We start from the raw sequence: 22577 nt of genomic DNA, 5'->3' as shown, positions 1-22577 counted from the left end.
TGCTCGGGATCTTCGGGACTCGCTTCGGGTCTCGGGATGATAACGGGGCTTCGGGGGTACTTCTTGGAACATAAATCGAGGTAATATGGGTGAGAGAATGGTGAATTAGCAACCTTGGTTAGCTGTCCCTTCAAATCTATTTATAGGGCTGATTTCTCGATTTTCATGTCGTGAATAGTATTTTCACGTCGTGGGCTTGATCTTCACTGCATGCGTCATCGCAAGTGGGTCTGGCAGACTCCAGGAGGCATCAGAAGACATTTCACGTCGTGAACACTGATTTCACGTCGTGGTCTTTGACAATTTTGGGGTTTCACGCCCCAAACTTCAGAAATTCATAACTTTCTCATACGAACTTCGTTTTCGACGTTGTTTATATCGACGCGTAGGTGAGATTATGATCTAAAACTCTCTTTTAGACTCCGTCGGGTAATTTTGACTTTAATTTTTATTATAATTATTTTTAGTAGGCCGGGACAGGAAAACTTCGTTATAAACTCATAACTTCTTCATCCGACGTCCGTTTCCGTCTGTCTTTTTACCGTTGCATTACTATCGATGTGATCTTCGATTCTCGTTTAGATTGTTTCGGCTAGAAACCAGTAGATCTCATATTCGAACTTTGGGTTGCATACCGCTAAGTTGAAGCTTCGAAAAATCATAACTTCCTCATACGAAGTCAAATTTAGCCGTTCTTTTTATGCACGCTCTCGGTTTAGCGTATTCTACGAATTTTGCTTAGATCACTAAGGCTAAATATCACTCTATTGTAAATTCACTATTTATGTCACACAGTGACGTACCAGTTTTGTCGCGAAACTTCGACAAGTCATAACTTCTTCGTTATAACTCAGATTCCGGCGTTCTTTATATTTTCAGAAAGCTTGCCACGACCATTACAACTTAGTTAATATTATTCATTCTAAATAATATTTTATCAAAAAGTCACTTTTGATGCTTATTGTCTCTAAATTGACTAGCCATGATCTACGGGTGTTACAATTATCTCCCCTTTAGGATAATTACGTCCTGGAATCAGCAACGAAAATAGGGCTTGTATAATGATTCCATACGTTATCATTCCATCCTAAGTAATAACCATGATGCTAAATCTTGCACCTGTTCTTCGTACTATGTTGGACTTTCAATCGTAACCTACAAGTTACAAAATAAATCCTTATTAAGGACTCCTTCTTCTTCATTTTAGGATAAGTACTTCCCCTTATCTATTGTAACAGATCGATGGGTCATGCCCTAACGATCTCTCACCATATGAGGAAACGCTTAGACTCAAGTCTCTTAGAGTCAAATTCCAGAATGGAATATACTTTCCTTCGTATTCTAATGTGATATAATCACATTTTAGCATGTAGCATTTCTAGCTACAAGCTTCTTTAACAACGAGCGCGATATAATTGATCGCTTTGATTTCAATCTTCCTGCTTAAGTCAGATGCTACATCGAACTTGGTTCTCTGAACCACGTAAAAAACTCATTGTAGTCGGACTCATTTTGATATGAACATTGAGGTTAGATTAACATTCATCTTCTGAGTCATTACCGAAACAATGGTAACGACATATATGAATAAAACACAATCAATTACTAGCTTCTTGGTAACCTTGTGACGTTCCCTGATCCAAGCGTGAGTCCTATGCTTCTAGTAGTATAGATCTCTACTACTGTTCACACCTACTCATAATCATCCCAAGTATTGTCTCATAGTCCCCAAGTCCTAAAATCACCAAACAATTTAACACATACGAATGTATCCAATTAATCATCAAATTTTTCCTAGACTCTACTAGGATTTCTTCCATGCATATGTTCTATCATTATTCATGCTTCAACTCGATTGGCGATGGAAATTCCATATTATGGGACAATTTCAAGAATTACACGATTCCTTCCATCATCCTTCCAATCGAAGGTGTACTTCAGATGTACCGTACTCCTCTAAACGTTTAGTTATTTTATCAGACATAAACTAAAGGCAAGACACCACTCTTACGATATCTTATGATAGGTGTCATTCACTGTCATAAGCCTTTCATTTCCTCCATTTACTTAATTCCCTACGAGTCTTTGATAGTTTGTTTTATTTACTACTTTTTATAGTTTATTTTAACACATTTCATTCGCATTTTAGTTAACTTCCATGCATATTTTCCCTTTTGTTATTTTTATGACCATTTCGGGGTACTTTCTAGTTTCTTGAGCATTATTGCAGATTTTCTTGGAAACTAGCGGGGCGGCACTCTTGGGAGGCGATTGGGCTTGAAGGGAATTGGGGATTTCGTGCTTGATGGCTATGAAGGTGACTCATGGGGTGGACCTGTCAATTGCTTGAAAACTTGGAAGAATTGAGCTTTAAATTTGAAAGACGTGGGAGAATTCTTGAGTGTGCAAGATCAATATTTGGGAGTTTGCGGAAGTTTAGAGTGATGTGGATAGACAAATTGGGCTTTAATTGAAGATATATTGAAGAAAAATGGGCTAGGAGTTGATTGGATTCGAACTGGGCCAATGGATTAGCTGTGGGGGCCCAAAACTTGAAGAAGCCCAAAATTACCCGTCAGAGCCCATGGCCCGCGTAAGATTCCCCGCGGCCCGCGTGGATTCCTGACAAGGGCAATTTTGGGATTTTGCTAAGAGCTCTATTTTGGAAAGTTTGGTGTGCCTCTTTAGCCTAATCTTGAAGGTCCGATTTTGAGACTTTCTCTCTGGAGTTTGGAGCACTTTTGGAGGCCAAGAACACTTGAAGAATATCTTCTTTTCATCTCTTGAATCTTGTCAAATGTTTGGTACAATCTCATCTAACTTTGTTCATTTGAGTTTAGCCATGCTTGGCTAAGCAAATCTTGGTTGACTTTTTGTTGAATCTTTTGAACTTTTGTTGGATGTTGAAGAATCCATGAGCTTGTTCTTAAATCTTTATGGAATTGTTTTGTGTTTTATCATATTATCACTACTAGTATGTTTTTATTCATGAGTTTAACTATGTTTGTGGTGATTAGTTGACTAATTTCTTGATTAAGTAAATGATCCTCAAATTAGCAAGCAACAAATGATTTTTGTGTTGTTTTTGCTTCACACAATCATAAAAACATTTCCTCGAACATGGTGGTGAAAGCATTTGACCCCTCTTGGATTTGGTGACTTTTTGGTTCTTAATGCTAGTTGACTTTCACTAATTACATGCTATTTGGAATTAGTGACTTTGACTAAGGAAATTGTTATGAGCTTCTCTAGCCATTTCAACAATTAAGAAAAGTCTAGGTAATCTCAAGCTCCTAGGATTGCTATAGCCAAATTAAGGATTTAAATCAAAGTATTGCACCATTGGATTGTAATGATATGTTCATCAAAAGTCAAAGTCAACCATCTCTCCTTTATTGATTTTACATCAAACTCTTATTTTTGTTGCATTTGTCTATTTAAATCATAGTTAACTCTAGTTTGTTTCAAGTATTTCAAAACACCAAAACCCCCCATTTTATTTTTATTGTCATTTTACGAGTACTTTTACAAAGAGATTTTTCATAGAGTTATAAATTGAACCAATCTCCGTGGATTCGATCCCTTTACCACTATACACTATTTTAGTGTGTAATATTTAGGGTTATTATTTGTGTTGGCCTTGACAACCACCAAATTTTTGGTGCCGTTGCCGGAGATTGGTTTATTTTTAATCAATTTGTTTCTCTATGCCTAGATCTCATTGTGCAGGTACTCTAGTTTAAAACTAAAAAATTGAAGAAAAAAGTATGGTTCAGGAATGAACACTCCTTGTATTGAAGATAAACTTTCTGAGCTAGCTCAGTTAGTTATGATGATTGAAAATGACCACAGTGTGCAACCCTCACCTCTTCTTTGTGATTTTTGTGCCCAAAATGGACATCAATCCGACATGTGTCCATATTTACAAGGAGAATGGGAAGAAGTGCAAGAGAAGGGAAGCTACTACTGGTCAAACCAATGGAGGTATGATCAACATCAAAATGATCAATGGTGGGACACCAACCAAGCTTGGGGATACAATTAATACCAAAGCCCATACCAAGATTGGAGAAATGACCAATACCAAGCAACTCCACAATTCCAACATCCATATCCTCCACCTCCTCAACAACTTGAAACACCAAGCATGTCCTTAGAGGAGATTGTGAAAAGCATTGCCACATCTACCCAAATTTTCCAAGAAACAACCCAAGCTAGCCTCAAAAGCTTAGAGCAACAAATAACACAAATTGCTCAATCAGTAAGTATAATGGAATATCAAGACAAATTACAATCTAAAGAGAGCCCATGGCATAGTGCATTTGCCATTCCTTTGAAAGATGAGAAAAGTTTTGATGGCCCAAGAGTGTTATGTGGAGAAGAGGAAGACGGAGTAGAAGTGGAAGAGGCTATCAAGGAGGAAGAAGAAATTGAGAAAGATGTCAATGAAACTATAGAGGAAGTGTTCGGTGTTAACAAAAGAGAGGTTGAGCCACCCACTATTATTGAGAAACTAACTCCAGTGGTAGATGAACCACAAGAGCCGGGAATGATAAATATGTCGGACCCTTTAAAGGATACATATGTCGAGAATGAAGACGCCCAACCGGTCACCAACTTGACCACCATGTCAAAGATGGAAGAGTTGGTCACCTTACTAAACAAGTACAATAAAGAATATGGTTGGATGCTTTCTATTATCAAAGGTCTAAGTCCGGTATGGTTCTCCCATAAGAAGAAAGTCAAATACAAGAAAAGAGTCCTAATGGAGGTGTGGAAACTAAAAAATGTCGACACGGGGCAAATTTTCAATGTTAATGGACATCGGTTGAAACCTTTCTATGAAGGTTTTGATTCAAATGTCCAAGATGTCGTCCATTTGGATGCCCCAAAGTGTTAAAGTGAAGTTTGGAGGCGTCTCGCCAAAGACGTTAAAGAAGGGCATTGTTGGGAAGCATTGTGCTTTCGTCTTTTATAAACCGAATAAAATGATTTTAAAAGTTTTTTTTTTGTTTTGAAAATGTTCATTTTTGAAAAATTTCAAGCTTTATTCTCACCTTTGGTCCAAACCTTTTATTGTGTTTTTGAAACCGGGACTTCGCGGGAATCATTTAAGCCAAAAATCAAGTTTTTTGAAAAATTTCAAATTTTAAGGTGCAGGAAGTCACGCGGCCCGCAGGAAAATCCACGCGGCCCGCGTAAGGTCATGTGCGGCTTATGTGCGGCCCATTCCTTGCCCGCGTAAAACAATCACCTCTAGCCCTGTTCAGCTCATGCGGCCTGCATGCGGGTTCCACGCGGCCCGCGGGGCTGGTTTCAACACTTAGTATTTTTTGAGCTTCAGTTCACGCGGCCTTTACGCAGCCCGCGTGTTTTGACCCAAAATTCTTCTGAACCTTCTGTGAACTCAAGAGGAAACCAAGAATGTTACACGCGGCCTCTACGCGGCCCGCGCCCCGCCCGCGCTCCAGACAAAAACTCGATTTCCCGGAGATCTACCGGTCGGAATCCCGCGAGACCACCACCATTATTCACCATTTTTCCTTCTCTACAAACCCTTATGCTCTACCCAACCCTCCAATTTAGGTCATTTCCGCCCTTTCCTTAAGCATTGAGGACAATGCTTGTTCTTAAGCTTGGGGTGGGGCATTTCCCTTTCTTTTTAATTTTTCATGCATTTTTCTTTAGTTAGGTTGCATAACATATTAGTTTAAGTTAATTTGCATTCATTTTTTATTTTATAAAATTTCAAAAAGATTTTATTTTCTTCTTTTCCACTTTTTACTTTTGCATAACATTGAGCTTAAGGCATTAACATTCTTGCATTTTTGTTGTCTGTTTATTCTCACCTCTCTTGGATGCCATGAAACAGGTTCACAGTTATTGTATAATTATTGGTCCGGGATCTTGTTGCTACCTCACCCATCGAACCGGGACCACTAGCTGCAGTTTGGGATTTCATACTTGGGATCAGATGCTGGTAGCTTAAAGGGGTAAGTGATCATGGCCAGGTAGTTTCATGAAGAATTATGCATACAATACTAACAACTGTAGGATATACTATAGCAATGGATGTTCTTAGACTTGCGGTCACTACTGCTGAGAGGATCACACTTGATCATGTTTGAACTGTTAGGATGAAGCATTGGTGCTTGTCCCCGAGTAGAATCCATATCCGGTCTCTTTACATCACCATATCTTTTTGCGATTTTGTTAGAATTTTAGAGAGTCTTTTAGTCCACATTTGGACATTTTCATTATCTTTGAAAAACCACGAGTTTGAAAAGGAGCTTATATTACATCTTTATGCTCCACACATGGTCATTTTCACACTTAGGCCATTCAGATTATATCATTACCATTTTGGTTCCACTTACACACTTTTGGGAACCAAATTTTGAGTCAAAGGGTTTTCTTGTTAAAATTTTCGATTGTTAATACATTACCTTCAAGTATAAAAAAAAAAAAAAAAACAAAAAAAAAACAAAAAAAAAAAAAAAACAAAACAAAGCAAAAAAGAAGCATGCAAATTTTCAATTGTAACTATCTTAGATAGGTGGCCGGTTCAATTATTGAACAAATTTCCCAACATCTTGGTCACCCGGTGTTTGATATTCATTTGTATAGGTCTGTTTTATTGTATATAGATCGAGTTGTTTTTTTTCTCTCGCAAATTGGTGATGTTAGGGAGACTGTCGAGTCGGATACTACGGGAGGTTTGGGCCAACACTAAGTGAACCGATTCCTACAACGGTGCCCGAGCGATTAAACCCAATTACACATGAGAGAAACTGGAAGACGTGAGATCAAAGTGTACACTTAAAGAAGAGCTCCACCCGAGCCCATCCAGTTGCTTTCTCCCTACTACAAATGTTCTTCATTGTATGCATGTTCTATTGAGGCTGCGACTGCTCATCCCTCCTTACTCACCTAAAGGATTTGTCCTGGCTGTGGTTTATGGTTCCATTGTCATCGGATGAAAAAGTTGTGAGATAGCAGCGAGATCAATTCTGACCATGTTGACTAACGTCGAACAGGTTCCATGGTACTATCCATTCTTTTTATTTCTAGGGTAGTTCGTCCCGAATTCATTTTAGTCTTGTCTTAATTGAGGACAAGTAAGGTTTAAGCTTGGGGTGATTTGATAGTTTGTTTTATTTACTAATTTTTATAGTTTATTTTAGCACATTTCATTCGTATTTTAGTTAACTTCCATGCATATTTTCCCTTTTGTTATTTTTATGACCATTTCGGGGTACTTTCTAGTTTCTTGAGCATTATTGCAGATTTTCTTGGAAACTAGCGGGGCGACACTCTTGGGAGGCGATTGGGCTTGAAGGGAATTGGGGATTTCGTGCTTGATGGCTATGAAGGTGACTCATGGGGTGGACCTGTCAATTGCTTGAAGACTTGGAAGAATTGAGCTTTAAATTTGAAAGACGTGGGACAATTCTTGAGTGTGCAAGATCAATATTTGGGAGTTTGCGGAAGTTTAGAGTGATGTGGATAGACAAATTGGGCTTTAATTGAAGATATATTGAAGAAAAATGGGCTAGGAGTTGATTGGATTCGAACTGGGCCAATGGATTAGCTATGGGGGCCCAAAACTTGAAGAAGCCCAAAATTACCCGTCAGAGCCCGCGGCCCGCGTGGATTCCTGACAAGGGCAATTTTGGGATTTTGCTAAGAGCTCTATTTTGGGAAGTTTGGTGTGCCTCTTTAGCCTAATCTTGAAGGTCCGATTTTGAGACTTTCTCTCTGGAGTTTGGAGCACTTTTGGAGGCCAAAAACACTTGAAGAATATCTTCTTTTCATCTCTTGAATCTTGTCAAATGTTTGGTACAATCTCATCTAACTTTGTTCATTTGAGTTTAGCCATGCTTGGCTAAGCAAATCTTGGTTGACTTTTTGTTGAATCTTTTGAACTTTTGTTGGATGTTGAAGAATCCATGAACTTGTTCTTAAATCTTTATGGAATTGTTTTGTGTTTTATCATATTATCACTACTAGTATGTTTTTATTCATGAGTTTAAATATGTTTGTGGTGATTAGTTGGCTAATTTCTTGATTAAGTAAATGATCCTCAAATTAGCAAGCAACAAATGATTTTTGTGTTGTTTTTGCTTCACACAATCATAAAAACATTTCCTCGAACATGGTGGTGAAAGAATTTGACCCCTCTTGGATTTGGTGACTTTTTGGTTCTTAATGCTAGTTGACTTTCACTAATTACATGCTATTTGGAATTAGTGACTTTGACTAAGGAAATTGTTATGAGCTTCTCTAGCCATTTCAACAATTAAGAAAAGTCTAGGTAATCTCAAGCTCCTAGGATTGCTATAGCCAAATTAAGGATTTAAATCAAAGTATTGCACCATTGGATTCTAATGATATGTTCATCAAAAGTCAAAGTGAGGAAACTTTAAGTCAACCATCTCTCCTTTATTGATTTTACATCAAACTCTTATTTTTGTTGCATTTGTCTATTTAAATCATAGTTAACTCTAGTTTGTTTCAAGTATTCAAAACACCAAAACCCCCCATTTTATTTTTATTGTCATTTTACGAGTACTTTTACAAAGAGATTTTTCATAGAGTTATAAATTGAACCAATCTCCGTGGATTCGATCCCTTTACCACTATACACTATTTTAGTGTGTAATATTTAGGGTTATTATTTGTGTTGGCCTCGACAACCATCAGTCTTCACCATAACGTTTTGTACACCCAAGAAGATGTTCGGTGTACCGGGCGAGAATTTAAGATAAGAAAGCTTTATTTACGATAGATGTATAAATCTCCTTATCACTCCGAAACGTTTACATGCTAGTTCTAATACCGTAGTCATACGCTTAGAATCCTAAAACCATAAGGTTTCCAGACCCGGTCGACAACAGACCATAGATTTGAACAAATCATATATGGCAAACATATAGCATTTAGCACATAAAAGCATTTTAGGAATCTTTCCTAAAATATACTAGTGCTCGTGTCTTAAAATATGCTAGACACTCATCTCACAATCATCGCTTAACATTCTAAGTTTAAGTCTAGAAATCCTACAAATTCCTAGTTCGCTTAAACTAATGCTCTGATACCAACTTAGACATCCCTAATTTCACGGCCAGAAAAGACCGATTTGTTTATGCTTTGTTTTAAAATCAAAGTAATATTTAAAAAAAACAGTTGCGGAATTTGTTCCCAAACAAAATATGATAAGATTTTATCAAAACATTTCTCAAACAGAATATACTTTTCATTAAATAACAAAACCTCGGGATGTCATGTTCCGATACAGACCAAAAAGCATAAACAGTACAATTTAACCTTACAACAATTATTTACAACTACTGGTCTAAAATCTAAAATCTCTCGTCAAGTCAACCAACTTATACTCTTGTGCAATTACCTGTAATGCAAAGAAAACTGAGTGGGTCAGACTTGAGATCCTGGTGAGCATATAGGGTTTTCGACCCACAATAATATAATTATTATATTCAATCATCAATCAATAAGTAAATCAATCAATCCAAATTACCCATCCCCATTATATCCTTTATTTCTTAAGGAATTACCCTAAGAATCAACTATCCTTTATTCATTTATTCCTAAGGATTGACCTAAGGAATTGACACAAAGTCCACCACTACCCAGGTCCTCAAATTACAACCGGTAAACACTTAGTTCAACATACTTAACGTACACCTAGTTCTAACGCTCCTAGTGAACACTTAATTTAAATCATCTGGTGAATACTTAGTTCTAAAACACTTAGTGAACACACTCAGTTCAACAACAACAAGTGAACACATCTAGTTCAAAAATACTTAATGAACACAATCCTCAAATAAACACATAGTTCAAAAATACCTGATAAACACATAGGTCAAAACATCTATTAAACATTCAGTTTGAAAATACCTGATGAACACATAAGTTCAAAACATCTAGTGAACACTTAGTTCGAATATACTTAAATAACACGTTGAGTTCAAACACCAAATGAACACATAGAGTTCAAAATACTTAATGAACACATTGAGTTCAAAAACATCAAGTGCACATAGAGTTCAAAAATACCTGATGGACACATTGTGTTCAAAAATACTTATTATTTTGGCTCACATCAACTATTTCATCTACCCATGTTCTACCCAACATATTTGTAGATGCAAACACATATACAGTTTAAATCTTTTAAAACCTGTATAGAACAATATTTCAACATCCATCTTAAGTAAACAAAAAATGTTTAAACATATAGCACGTACTTCATATCTATATGTTAGAAGAAAGTAACTACACACTCACTTGATTAGACGATGCTCGGACAACACAACGACTCTTCAAATAGAAGTTCTTCTATGAAACCGGGATATCTTCACACACCGGGCTTCTCGCGGGCAGAGCTTTGGCTCGAAAACTCTTTTCTTCTCGGGATCTTTGGAGCTTCGGGTTTCGGGATGATAACGGGGCTTCGGGGGTACTTCTTTGCACCTAAATCGAGGTAATATGGGTGAGAGAAGAGTGAATTAGCAACCTTGGCCGGCTGCCCCTTCAAATCTATTTATAGGGCTGATTTCTCGATTTTCACGTCGTGAACAATATTTTCAGGTCGTGAATAGTATTTTCACATCGTGGGCTTGATCGTCACTGCTTGCGTCATCGCAAGTTGGGTCTCGCAGACTCCAGGAGGCATCATAAGACATTTCACATCGTGAACACTGATTTCATGTCGTGGTCTCTGACAGTTTTGGGGTTTCGCGCCCCGAACTTCAGAAATTCATAACTTTCGCATACGAACTCCGTTTTTGACGTTCTTTAAATCAACGCGTAGGTGAGATTATGATCTACAACTCTCATTTAGACTCCATCAGGTAATTTTGATTTTAATTTTTACTATATTTATTATTAGTAGGCTGGGACAGGAAAACTCCGTTATAAACTCATAACTTCTTCATCCGACGTCCGTTTTCGTCTGTCTTTTTACCGTTGCACTACTATCGATGAGATCGTCGATTTTCATTTAGATTGTTTCGGCTAGAAACCACTCGATCTCATATTCGAACGTTGGGCTGCATACCGCTAAGTCGAAACTTTGAAAAATCATAACTTCCTCATACAAAGTCAGATTTAGCCGTTCTTTTTATGCACGCTCTCGGTTTAATGTATTCTACGACTTTCTCTTAGATCACTAAGGCTAAATATCGCTCTATCATAAATTCAGTATTTACGTCATACAGTGTCGTACCGGTTCTGTCGTGAAACTTCGACAGATCATAACTTTTTCGTTATAACTCGGATTTTTGCATTCTTTATATTTTTGGAAAGCTTGCCACGACCACTACAACTCAGTTAATATTATTCATTCTAAATAATCTTTTATCAAAAAGTCACTTTTGATGCTTATCGTCTCTAAATTGACTAGCCCTAATCTACGGGCGTTATAATTTCTAACCCACTACTAAGAAATAAAAAGTAAACTCCAATCTTGGTGACAGGTGAAACCTTCCTATTCCCCATGATCAAGTTTATCTTCCCGTGCTCCACATCCTTAATTCTTTTTAGGCCCTGAACATCAAAACAAATGTGAAATCCACAACATGTGTCAAGAACCCAAGAGTTAGAATCTGATGACTTTTTAGATAGAATAGCATAAATACCTATATGGGTGGGTTTAACCTTCCCATCCTTGACATCCTGCAAGTATTTGGGGCAGCTTCGCTTCCAGTGCCCTTTTTCGTGACAGTAGAAACACTCTGCTTCCTTAGGAATGGAAGAGGGAGCAGCAGAACTAGCCTTGGTCCCACTTGAAGAGGATGCATCAAGAGACTTTCCCTTGCAGCTCTTTGAGGGAGCCTTCCTTTTCTTCCCTTTCCCTTGTCCAATTGCCAGAACAGGGGCAGTTGCGGTAGGAGTAGAAACAACATTTTTACCATTGATACCGGTTTCAGCTTCGCTTCCAGTGCTCTTTTTCGTGACAGTAGAAACACTCTGCTTCCTTGGAAATGGAAGAGGGAGCAGCAGAACTAGCCTTGGTCCCACTTGAAGAGGATCCATCAAGAGACTTTCCCTTGCGGCTCTTTGAGTGAGCCTTCCTCTTCTTCCCTTTCCCTTGTCCAATTGCCAGAACAAGGGCAGTTGCAGTAGGAGTAGAAACTACATTTTTACCTTTGATACCAGTTTCATCAGTCCTCAAAAGCCCTTGAAGTTTGCAAAGTGTGACCTCCTCCTTGTTCATATGATAGGTCATGCAGAACTGATCATAACATGGAGGTAAGGAGTGTAGAATGATATCTATAGCTAATTCCTCAAGGAATTTCACATTCAACTTTAGCAACCGGTCCACAAACCTTTGCATTTTCTGCAAGTGGCCCGTGATGGGTTCACTATCCTTCATCATGGTTGTTATCTTGGAAGAGATGATTTCATACCTCAACATTCGAACTTCTAATAACCAAGGACATCTGTCAAACTTGAGCCTTCTATGAACAATAACTCCACAACCAACAATTGAGGGTACCCATACCCAGAAACCAATATGTAAAATGTATACATTTTGATGATAGGTTGACGCATCCATTGAACATCAACTAATAAAGCTCAAAACTTTCAAAGAACCTCAGCTATTCATGTTGAATGAAATGACCAAAGATTGAGAATAAATTGAAAACTAATCTAGTGATCCAATACACTACTAAACAAAAACCACCTGGAACTAAACATACCAAACTCTGAAGTTGATTTACCGGTCAACGACTGCCCATTCTAGACTATAGATAGAAATCTAGAGAACGAGTTGAAAAATCCCTCAACAACCGATTCTCAACCCGAGCGACCCAAACGCTTATTGCTTTATGCATCGGTATTTCTGAAAGGAATCGCTGGCTACCACGAGTTCCTTATCTAACAGCTTCCTACCGTGAGGACAACTAATGCATTTTTGAACACATATATTTGATGACAATTTGCTCTGCACCCCTGTCTTCACCAAATCTTGAACCAAAGTCTCACACACCTAAACTGCAGATCCCTATGACCCATTTTTCTAAAACCTTAAACCCGAACTGATCGATGGCCCTCCAAGCAGAATGCTAAGTTCTCTCCCAGTTAGGGTTCGAACCACCACCAACTGACTATCCAGATACATACCATCCATGAATCATAACACAAGATGATCTTCCAGATAAAGAAGAATCAAACTCAAAGTGATTCCGAATTTCAGATGGATACCTCAGAAACTCCCTAATCATAAAAGCAACATATGCACAAGCAATAATTATGTCCATTCATAAAACCGATTCTCTATCTAGAAAGAATTGGACTACCACACACCTTGCCTATAAATCCCCAACAAACATTTCATCGTGATCATTATCCATAGATACCAGAAGCATTATTCTATTAGTTACAATACATCAGAGATAACAAAAATTGACTTTCCTAATTTGCTTCCCTTGATCACCTGAAACAATCAACTTGCACCTGATTTAACAAAACTCAAAGAATGCAGACCCTTGATCTCATCTCAAGGCAACCATACCACAATAATCGTCTTGTGCATTCCCATACTGCCATACTTGCCACCAAAAACTACAACCATATAGCTCCATGCTGGGTTTACATCCCAACTATGAAAATCTCATGTCTGCTCTTTCTTTGCTTTGAACACAGAAAGCTGGAAGAACATAACCCCTGTCATAGATGATGACATCGCAATACATCTGTCAATCACTCAGCCTCCAGCTAAAAACTGCGATCCGATCATCACAATCGCTTCCTTCTTGAGTTCCGTGACTCAACTGGAACTACCTTGAGCAAGATCCTCACGACCTCAAAACCAACTAACTTACCTAGTTCTGCACCATTCAAACCCAATCTGACATGGCCCCTAAGGCCCAACAATCACTAGACACATCCTCTGCCTGAACAACCATAACTGATAAACCGAATAAGACAGAAACACTTTGTAATGAATCTTGGTGCCAAACCATACAATTTACCCTCAATCAGCTCCTTAGAATCCCCAAAAATTTTCCTCGATTCGAGTACAAGTCCTGTAGTTTCAATAGTACGATCCTGATACTACCTTTTACACCTATTTGTTCCTCAAGAAACTTTCCGGATCCTCTAAGTAACTACTCATGTCCACTACCGACCGAGCCGACCACAAATACCCGCCCTCAAACGAGAACACACTGCTAATCATCCTAGTTTCTCTTTCTAGGATATCTGTTTCAAAAATGCTCACTCAAGCACATTCTAACATTCTTCCTGGGCTTTCCCAAGGTTCCCTTCACACCACTCTTTTCCATCAGCTACAGAAGAGACTCCCTCTAATACCTGCTAACTACCTCATGAATATAATTACATGCCACAGGCGCCAGATAATTCTTCGACTACAAGGTCTCACACTACAATAGTTAGACTCAAACAAGAGCTGAGCAATAGAGTTAACCCTTACATTATATAATTATCTAATCACTACAACATGTATCCTAACATATTTGCTTAATAGGTAGCTGATAAAATTGGAGGTCCCTAAAAGCACAAAGCTAGCAGCATTCGAGCATCGAGTAATCTAAACTAGTGTCTCACTTACTCAGGCTATTCTATCCAAAAATCTGAAATCCATACTAGCATGCAGTTCCAAAAGCTCAATAACCAGGCATATAAAGGCATCTCTCATAGCATTCTATCATGCAAATCCTATGCAGATCCTTATCCATAAACTAACATGCAATTCTCATATACTAATACCAAAACAATAAGTAAGACACATGTATGGGTATTTTGGGGAATGCTTACTTAAGCTTGGTTGATTGCATGCATCACACCCCATTTTCTTAGAAAATATTTTTAGAAAATCATTTTCTTTGAAAATATTTTAGAAATCCTTAGTTTGAGCTTAGACACACCCGAGAGTGTGCCAGGATCCCTCAAACCTAGCCTATGATACCAACTTTAAATGTCCCAAAAATACAAAGTAAAAATTTTATTATAAATAAGTCAAACTATTCATACATTATCCCAAAAGACGATCAGAGTAAAAGTATTCTCAAAACATCAGAGTAAAATAATAAACAATCAATGCGGAATAAATCTTCAGGGGATGTAATGCGATCAAGCCGACTCTTCCTTTAGAAACTGGAAGTACCTGAAAATGTTTAAACCACAAAACCCTAAGCTCAAAGCTTAGTAAGTTCCCCAAAATACCACATAGCATACAAGCAGCAGGCCCCACCTAATGTGTATAATGGGCCTCGCCCTAACTTGCATAACGGGCACTGCCTAATGAGTATATCGGGCCTCCCCCTAACTTACATAACGGGCCCCACCTAATGAGTATAATGTGCCTCACCTAGCTCGCATAATGGGCCCCACCCAATGAGTATAATGGGCCTCACCCTAACTTGTATAACGGGCCCCGTCCAGCATACAAAACATGCAAATATCACACAGGAAACTAGTATCCTACAAACATAGTCTAGTGGGCCAACATTGGTGCCCTCAATCCATGAGTACAGTATAGAGACTCACATAAACTACTCAACAGATGCCCAACAACTACCTCAACATTAGAACAACCAACCCAAACTTCCTAAAACCAAACTGAGACCAATCCTTAGTCAAATACTCAATTCTACCCATGTTTGACCAAAAGTTAAACTGGTCTAAAAGTCAACGGTCAAAGTCCACAAGGTCAACGGTCAAAAATCAACGTCGCATCGTGATTATTCCTTGGTCAAGTCGTGAGAACGCAACAACAAAACAATCATGATTTTGGACACTGTCACGTCGTGACACATCCTATGTCACGTCGTGACTTTTGTTCAGAAGCCCGAATCTTCATTAAATGCTTAATCTCTTCAGACCAAGCCCATAACATCATATCTAGATCCTAAATAGCTTCATAATGGCTAAAGTTTCAAACTTTATCCATTAGGAAGGTTCAAACAACCAATATCTAGTCTTTAAGTCTCAAAAGGGCCAAGAATGCATCTTTCTCAACTTAATCCATTAAGTCCAAGCGTCCAACCTTCAGATCTGAATCAACATATTGTTTAGATGGACAACGTTTCCAACTTTATCCATAATAATGTCTCAAATTTTCAAGATCTAAACTTTAATACACCAAAATGACCTAAATAACCAAGATAACTTGTATGGCTAAAAGGGAAGGCAAAACATATCGTAATCACACCTGATTAGTGTGTGATATTTCAAAAGATGTTTTAGCTAAGGTTCGGAAGTGATATTATCTTGAGTTCCCTTCGACCCAAACAATTAGAGTTAGAAGATTTCGTTTTTCAGCTTCGGCTGGCTGCCATTCGAAAGCTACTCATGGATGTTATCCTCTCAACTACTTAGTGGAGTATTTGTAGGTACAAGAATATACTTATTCGTTATTGTGCCTCGTATGGATATTTTGTTTGATGATATTTTCTCTTTCTCATTTTATTGGGTAGTGCATAGGAAACATTAAATACATATTGATTGGAATTTAAGCCTTCGAATCCATCTTTTAAACTCTTTGTAATTGTTTATTTTCACTAGCTTCTTACTCGTGTTTTTCTTTTAATATATTCATTTCATTTGTTAAAAAAAACCATTCTATAATGGTTTTCCTTAAAATGTTAAATATGACTTAAGCATTTAGCAATTGCGCGAAACCTTGTGACATAGCATTTTGATGAAACATTATGGCAGAACATTCTGACGGAGTATTGTAGCAGAACATTATGACGGAGCATTCTGATAGAGAATTATGATAAAGCATTGTGGCATACTATTGTAACAAAGCATTGTGGCAGAGCTTTCTAGTGGAACTTCCTAAAAACTTTGGTGTACCTGAATGCGTTAGGGTGCTCGCTTTAGTGACAAAAAGATCTCATGATGAGAGAAAACTCTATTTTTTGTGGCAAAAATTCTCTGTTTTAGAACTCTTGAATAAAAATACCCCCTCCTGCCTGTGGATATAGGTCACTTTGACGGAACCATATAAATATATTGTCTGTGTGTGTCGTTTCATGAGTTATTCGTTTTACTTCCTAACGATTCCTAAGTTTCCTTCGGCTATATTCGAGGATGTAGATCAACATTATCATAGATATTGTTATAATGTATTGGAGACTATCCACGGTTTAAACATAGTAGTTTGAAGTTCCTATTTAACACTAACAATGTCATACTAACAGTGAGTCAAAACGTTATGAATAGCCCGTTTATTTTAGACTATCTCTAACTCCAATCTAATTTTTGTTATTATGGTCTATTTATAGAGTGTAAAATAGAGTAAAGACTTTAATCCAATTCTATTTTACATATTATAAATAGATAAATAAATTAATGACACTATAAATTTGGAGTTTAAACTATACAATCTCCCACACATTATTTTTTACATTGTATTTTTAAAGTGTAATACATAATTTACTAATTTAAACTGGAAATGAAAATGTATCACTCTAAATTTCATTTTACGGTATTAAAAATAGAATGCTGTTGGAGATACTTTTAATTTTATGATTATTATCTTGTAATATTTTATTTTTATTATGAAATATTATAACATCGATTATGATCGTCATTTCTAAGATACTTGGTTAGTTTGTAGGCGATGCCGGCCCCTTGACTGCACAAAAGGATACAACCTCACCTTACAATCCCCGTATACTTTCTTTATTCGTTGTATATTAGATTAAACAAATTTTATACAAGTGTGCATGTCATATTATACTCGTATAAGATCATAGTATATATAAATTGTCTTACAATTAATGCTGGTATAAATTGTCCAAAATGATTTGATGATTTCAAACTCACCAACAACAAAATGTAATGACGCAATTGCACATGTAGAGACGTACATATTTGGTTTCTAAAGTATAAACCTTGAAATAAGAAGAAAAAAATGAAACAATTCACGGTAGGATAAGGTATAATAAATGGTGGCCCAAGGTTACACCTTGGCCATATATAGATATGCAAACTACACCACATAAAGCAAGTTCCTTTCTTGATTCCATATGCACCATACATGTCGTCTAGGACCAATTCACATTAATATACAAAGCTTTTAAACCTAACCGATTCATGTGCGAACTTCCCTTTCTTCTGTATCTATATTCATATACCTATCTTTTAAATTACCTTCTCAAGAACTCATGAATCAGTGTGTACCAAGCTGGGATCTCGAAGACATCAACCGTAATCAGAATGTTTTCAAGTTATTATCTCTTTCTTCATGCAATTTAAATTTTTGTATATATGTGTGTTCATCTATTTGTATTAAAAGTTTTTAATAGTCGTAATGAGTAGTGACTATATATTTCTTGCAAGTTTAACGCGTTTTCCTGAAATATGATACTAAATTTAGAATATTTAAATTTAATTTAAATTAAATTTATATTTAAGAAAGTCGATATGTGCTTTTAGTACTTTTTTTTTTTTAATATTTGAAATATTAAAACTTTTGTTTGTAGATTGGATTATGAAGTGGCGGAATTGACTTGGGAAAATGGGCAGCTGGCCATGCACGAGTTAGGTCACCGGCGCGTGCCTTCCAAATCCCATTCCACAACCTCCACTCTCCCCAAATATACATGGGACAAGCCACGCGCTGCCGAGACTCTGGAGGCGATAGTTGATCAAGCCAAGCTCCAACCCTACAGCAAATACCAAGTAGCGGTTAACGACGAAGAAGTGGTACCATGGCTGCAGCACCGCATCCCAACCATCGCTACCGGCAGTGTCAACGCATCCGGGACGATGACTTCCGACGCGTTGGTGCCGAGCTCCAACGGAAACAACAGAACCGACGAGCAATCTGCTCAGGTCCACCGGTCAATTAAGAGCGCTCATGATACTGGTTGTTCGACTCGCGTCGGGTCATGCAGTGGTGCCCAGTCGGCGTTTTTCGACCGGAGAATGGGTCAAGGTGGTGGAAGTACAACGGTTGCTGCGCACGAGTGGAGTAGCTGCAGGGATCAGAGTGCGAGTATAGGGAGTGAGACTTTTGCTGCAACTGATACATACGACGGTGATTTGGGTGGTAGTCGGTTGACATCTACAACGGGGTCGCCGCAAAATACTAGCTCCGGCAAAGATTACTCGAGGTCAACGTCCCCCGACGACTCTCTGTTTCTTTGTAGACCTCATCAGGTAACGCTACGTGGATTCTTTTCAAGTCCACGCGTTCGTTTCATAGAGGGAAATTTTTTTAAAGTAACAAAAATAAATTTCATAGTTCTTTTTAATTAGGTTAATCATGAGCATAAATCGTTTTAATTTTGTGTTGTTTTATTCTATTGAAAACGTACTTTTTTTAAAACTAAAAACTGGTTAGTTTGAGTTAAATTTTAGGATAATTTTATTATTTTGTGTTGTTTTAATAGTCATTCAGTTATGCTACTCAAACTATTATAAAAAGTTTAGAGTAAATTACACAAATGGTCCCTATGTTTAGGGTAATTTGCGTGTTTGGTCCCTAACTTATTTTTTTAACTCGGAAGGTCCCTACTGTTTGTTTTTGTTACGCGTTTGGTCCCTGTCTTAGCTAAAAAGACTATTTTGCCCTTGATTTTTTAATTTATTTAGATAAACACACTCCCAACCCCACCCCCTTCACCTTACCTTACCTACCCCACCATTTTTTCTATTTAAATAATAGTATTTTTAGGTAAGATAGGGACCAAGCGCGTAACAAAAACAAACAGTAGGGACCAAACATGTAATAAAAGCAAACAGTAGGGACCTTCCAAGTTAAAAAAATAAGTTAGGGACCAAACGTGCAAATTACCCCAAACCATAGGGACCATTCGTGTAATTTACTCAAAAGTTTATGTATTCAGATTTAAATTTTATTTATTGTCGGGAAATTTTTGATTTTTTATTTCAAAAATGAGTTGTTACAACAATTAATTATACACGATTCTCACTTTTCTAATTTTGATAAATAATTAAAAACTGTTAACAACTATTATTTCATATTACTAAATTTAATTATGATTACTACTTAATCAAAGTATTAATATATACGCACACATTCAAATTTACAAAGAATAATAGTATATCTCCAAATATGATTAATAAATTAAAAACGATTGCTCACCACTCTTTGCCTACCTACTATAACGGCTTCCCTTGTTTCGTGGTATGTATGAGGAGTTCGTCTTGGCGATAATGCTAAGCAACTCCTTTAGAACTAACTGCGTTGCAAACTCTACTTCAGGCCACCCTTGATGAAGGAAGGAAGCTCCTTGGATTCGAACTCTGTGTCTCCAATATAATAAATTGATTTCTATAGATAACTCATTTGCAAGAATATTTAGCACAACTAATTCACTGTATTTTCTTTATTAATCTGATGTGTTTCTTTTATATCTTAAAGCCAGAGGCAAACGGGGGTCGAGAAAAAAGAAAAGTAAAGGCTAAACCTTCGATCTCGAATAAAAGGAGAAGGACGGCTGCAATTCATAATCAATCCGAACGGGTGAATATTTTTTCTTATATTTATTATGTGATTAATATTGTTTTCATGAAATGCATAATATTTGTATCAATCAACAACATAATAATATTTACAAAAAAAATTGCATTATGAATCTTGTAGAAAAGAAGAGACAAGATTAATCAAAGAATGAATACACTACAGAAGTTGGTTCCAAACTCAAGCAAGGTAAGAGTTAATTATAATACACACGTATGTATGCATGTATATATGTATGTGAGTGAGTTTTTATGGATCTCTTACAGACGGATAAAGCGTCCATGTTGGATGAAGTAATAGAGTACGTAAAACAATTGCAAGCACATGTTCATATGATGAGTAAAATGAACATGTCATCCATGATGATGCCTTTAGCCATGCAACAACAACAAATGCAGATGGCCATGATGAATTCGATGGGCATGGGGATGGGTATGGGAATGGGAGTGGGAGGCATGATGGATATGAACACCATCTGCTCCAACTTTCCGGTAGGTTTTCACCCATCAACTTTTATGCATATGCCTTCCTGGAACCACCACCCCACCGATCAGGTCACCAACACTGCCCCCATGGCTGCCGCCAATCCAATGTCTGCTTTTCTCGCTTGCCGGTCTCAGGTAAAACCATCTTACAGTTGCATGGATTCATTTCTTCAATGACTAGTACATGACGCATTGACATGTATACATTTATGATGCAGCCAATAACCATGGATGCTTATGGTAGGATGACAGCTTTGTATCAACATATGCAAAATCAAACCTGTGGTCCACTTCCCAAGAACTAACAATTATGTTTAAAATTTTCGAAAAATTATATCTAATAACGTAATCTTACGACGACATGTGTGTTATAATAATTTAAATTTACGTAGTACTGTCGTCCCTGACAACATATATTCTTGTCAACCTACATATTTACATGTATGCTTGTTGAAATGTAAAATATTATTATTTTTTGTTGAATAGATCGATCAATGATAAATTAAATCAATGTAGTTTTAATATTGTGATTTTTGATATGGTTGCAATTTGAAGAAGAAAGGGAATTTGTTTGACATGGCTAAATAAATAAGCGATTAATTAACTTGTTTAAATGAATTAGAAGTTTTAACTGATAATTTTTTATTTTTTTTAATGAAAAACCAATGTCTGATAATTTTTTTTAATGAAAAACCAATGTTTGTGAATGTTATCTGTTGATGTATATCATTGTTCGTCTGTCATAAAATAGATATAGGTTATTTTTCGTTTATCACTAAACGCCCTTTTTCTAGTAACGTTGGACATGATAAATCATTGTTTTTTATCATTAAAATCATATATTTTTTTCTATAAAAGTGGCTTTATACACGTCAAAACCAAATAATACCCATGACATACCAAATAATCCATTTAACCGCTTGAAATGGTCAAAGGTAGACTTCATTAACTGTATAGGACAAGTCAAGACAAGTGAGGGTGTAAGGTGTTGCAAAGCTCCAACCAAGGAGCTAGTGTGCCATTTCTTGAGAGACAACCGATAGTAAACAACGGAGTGGCAATTGGCTTCGAACTTAGTAAACCTGCCTGTACAAGTACATCGTTGTTGAAAATAGTGTCTAATGTCATTAACTAGTTGGTAATATTTTTAAATAATAACATGGTTCTTTTGGGTTAACATATTGACACAAATAACATTAAGGAAACGGAAAAAATAAGTTATTAATTCATTAAGGAATTAATAAATTAATTAGAAAATATTTCCATAATTAATTAAAATGATTTAATTAATTAAAGGGTTTGAATATTAATTAATCCAATATATTAGTTGGAATATCCAAAAACTCTTGAAGAGTATATATAAAGACAATTTTTGCATATCATTGGTTAAGGATATCACAGGTTTTAGATAAGGTAAGAGTTTGAAACCCTAAAAGATTTGTCTATTGCCTATAAATAGGGAGCTAGGGATCAAATCTTAGATGTTTTTTCTCTTTGAAATTTCGTTCACTTCTCTTCCCGCTCTCCCCATATACAAAAATCATAAACCCCTCTCTAGGGTTATGAGATGAGATTTTCGAATAAACCCTAATAAGATTTTA

General features: G+C 36.9%; 1 protein-coding gene across 1 annotated transcript; it reads left to right on the top strand.

Moving 5' to 3' along the window:
- The first annotated feature begins 18017 nt into the window (after window positions 1–18017).
- LOC111904115 (transcription factor UNE10) lies at window positions 18018–21487 on the top strand. Its single transcript, XM_023899894.3, has 6 exons — window positions 18018–18229; window positions 18486–19164; window positions 20393–20494; window positions 20615–20680; window positions 20758–21111; window positions 21195–21487. The coding sequence occupies exons 1-6, from the start codon at window positions 18168–18170 to the stop codon at window positions 21279–21281; spliced, it is 1350 nt and encodes a 449-aa protein (XP_023755662.1). The 5' UTR covers window positions 18018–18167; the 3' UTR covers window positions 21282–21487.
- The last annotated feature ends 1090 nt before the right edge of the window (window positions 21488–22577 follow it).

The sequence above is a fragment of the Lactuca sativa genome, chromosome 7 (assembly GCF_002870075.4).
Source record: "Lactuca sativa cultivar Salinas chromosome 7, Lsat_Salinas_v11, whole genome shotgun sequence".
NCBI classification, from domain to species: Eukaryota; Viridiplantae; Streptophyta; class Magnoliopsida; order Asterales; family Asteraceae; genus Lactuca; species Lactuca sativa.
The sequence above is the reverse complement of the archived record's forward strand: the minus strand, read 5'-3'. Positions and strand labels throughout refer to the sequence as shown.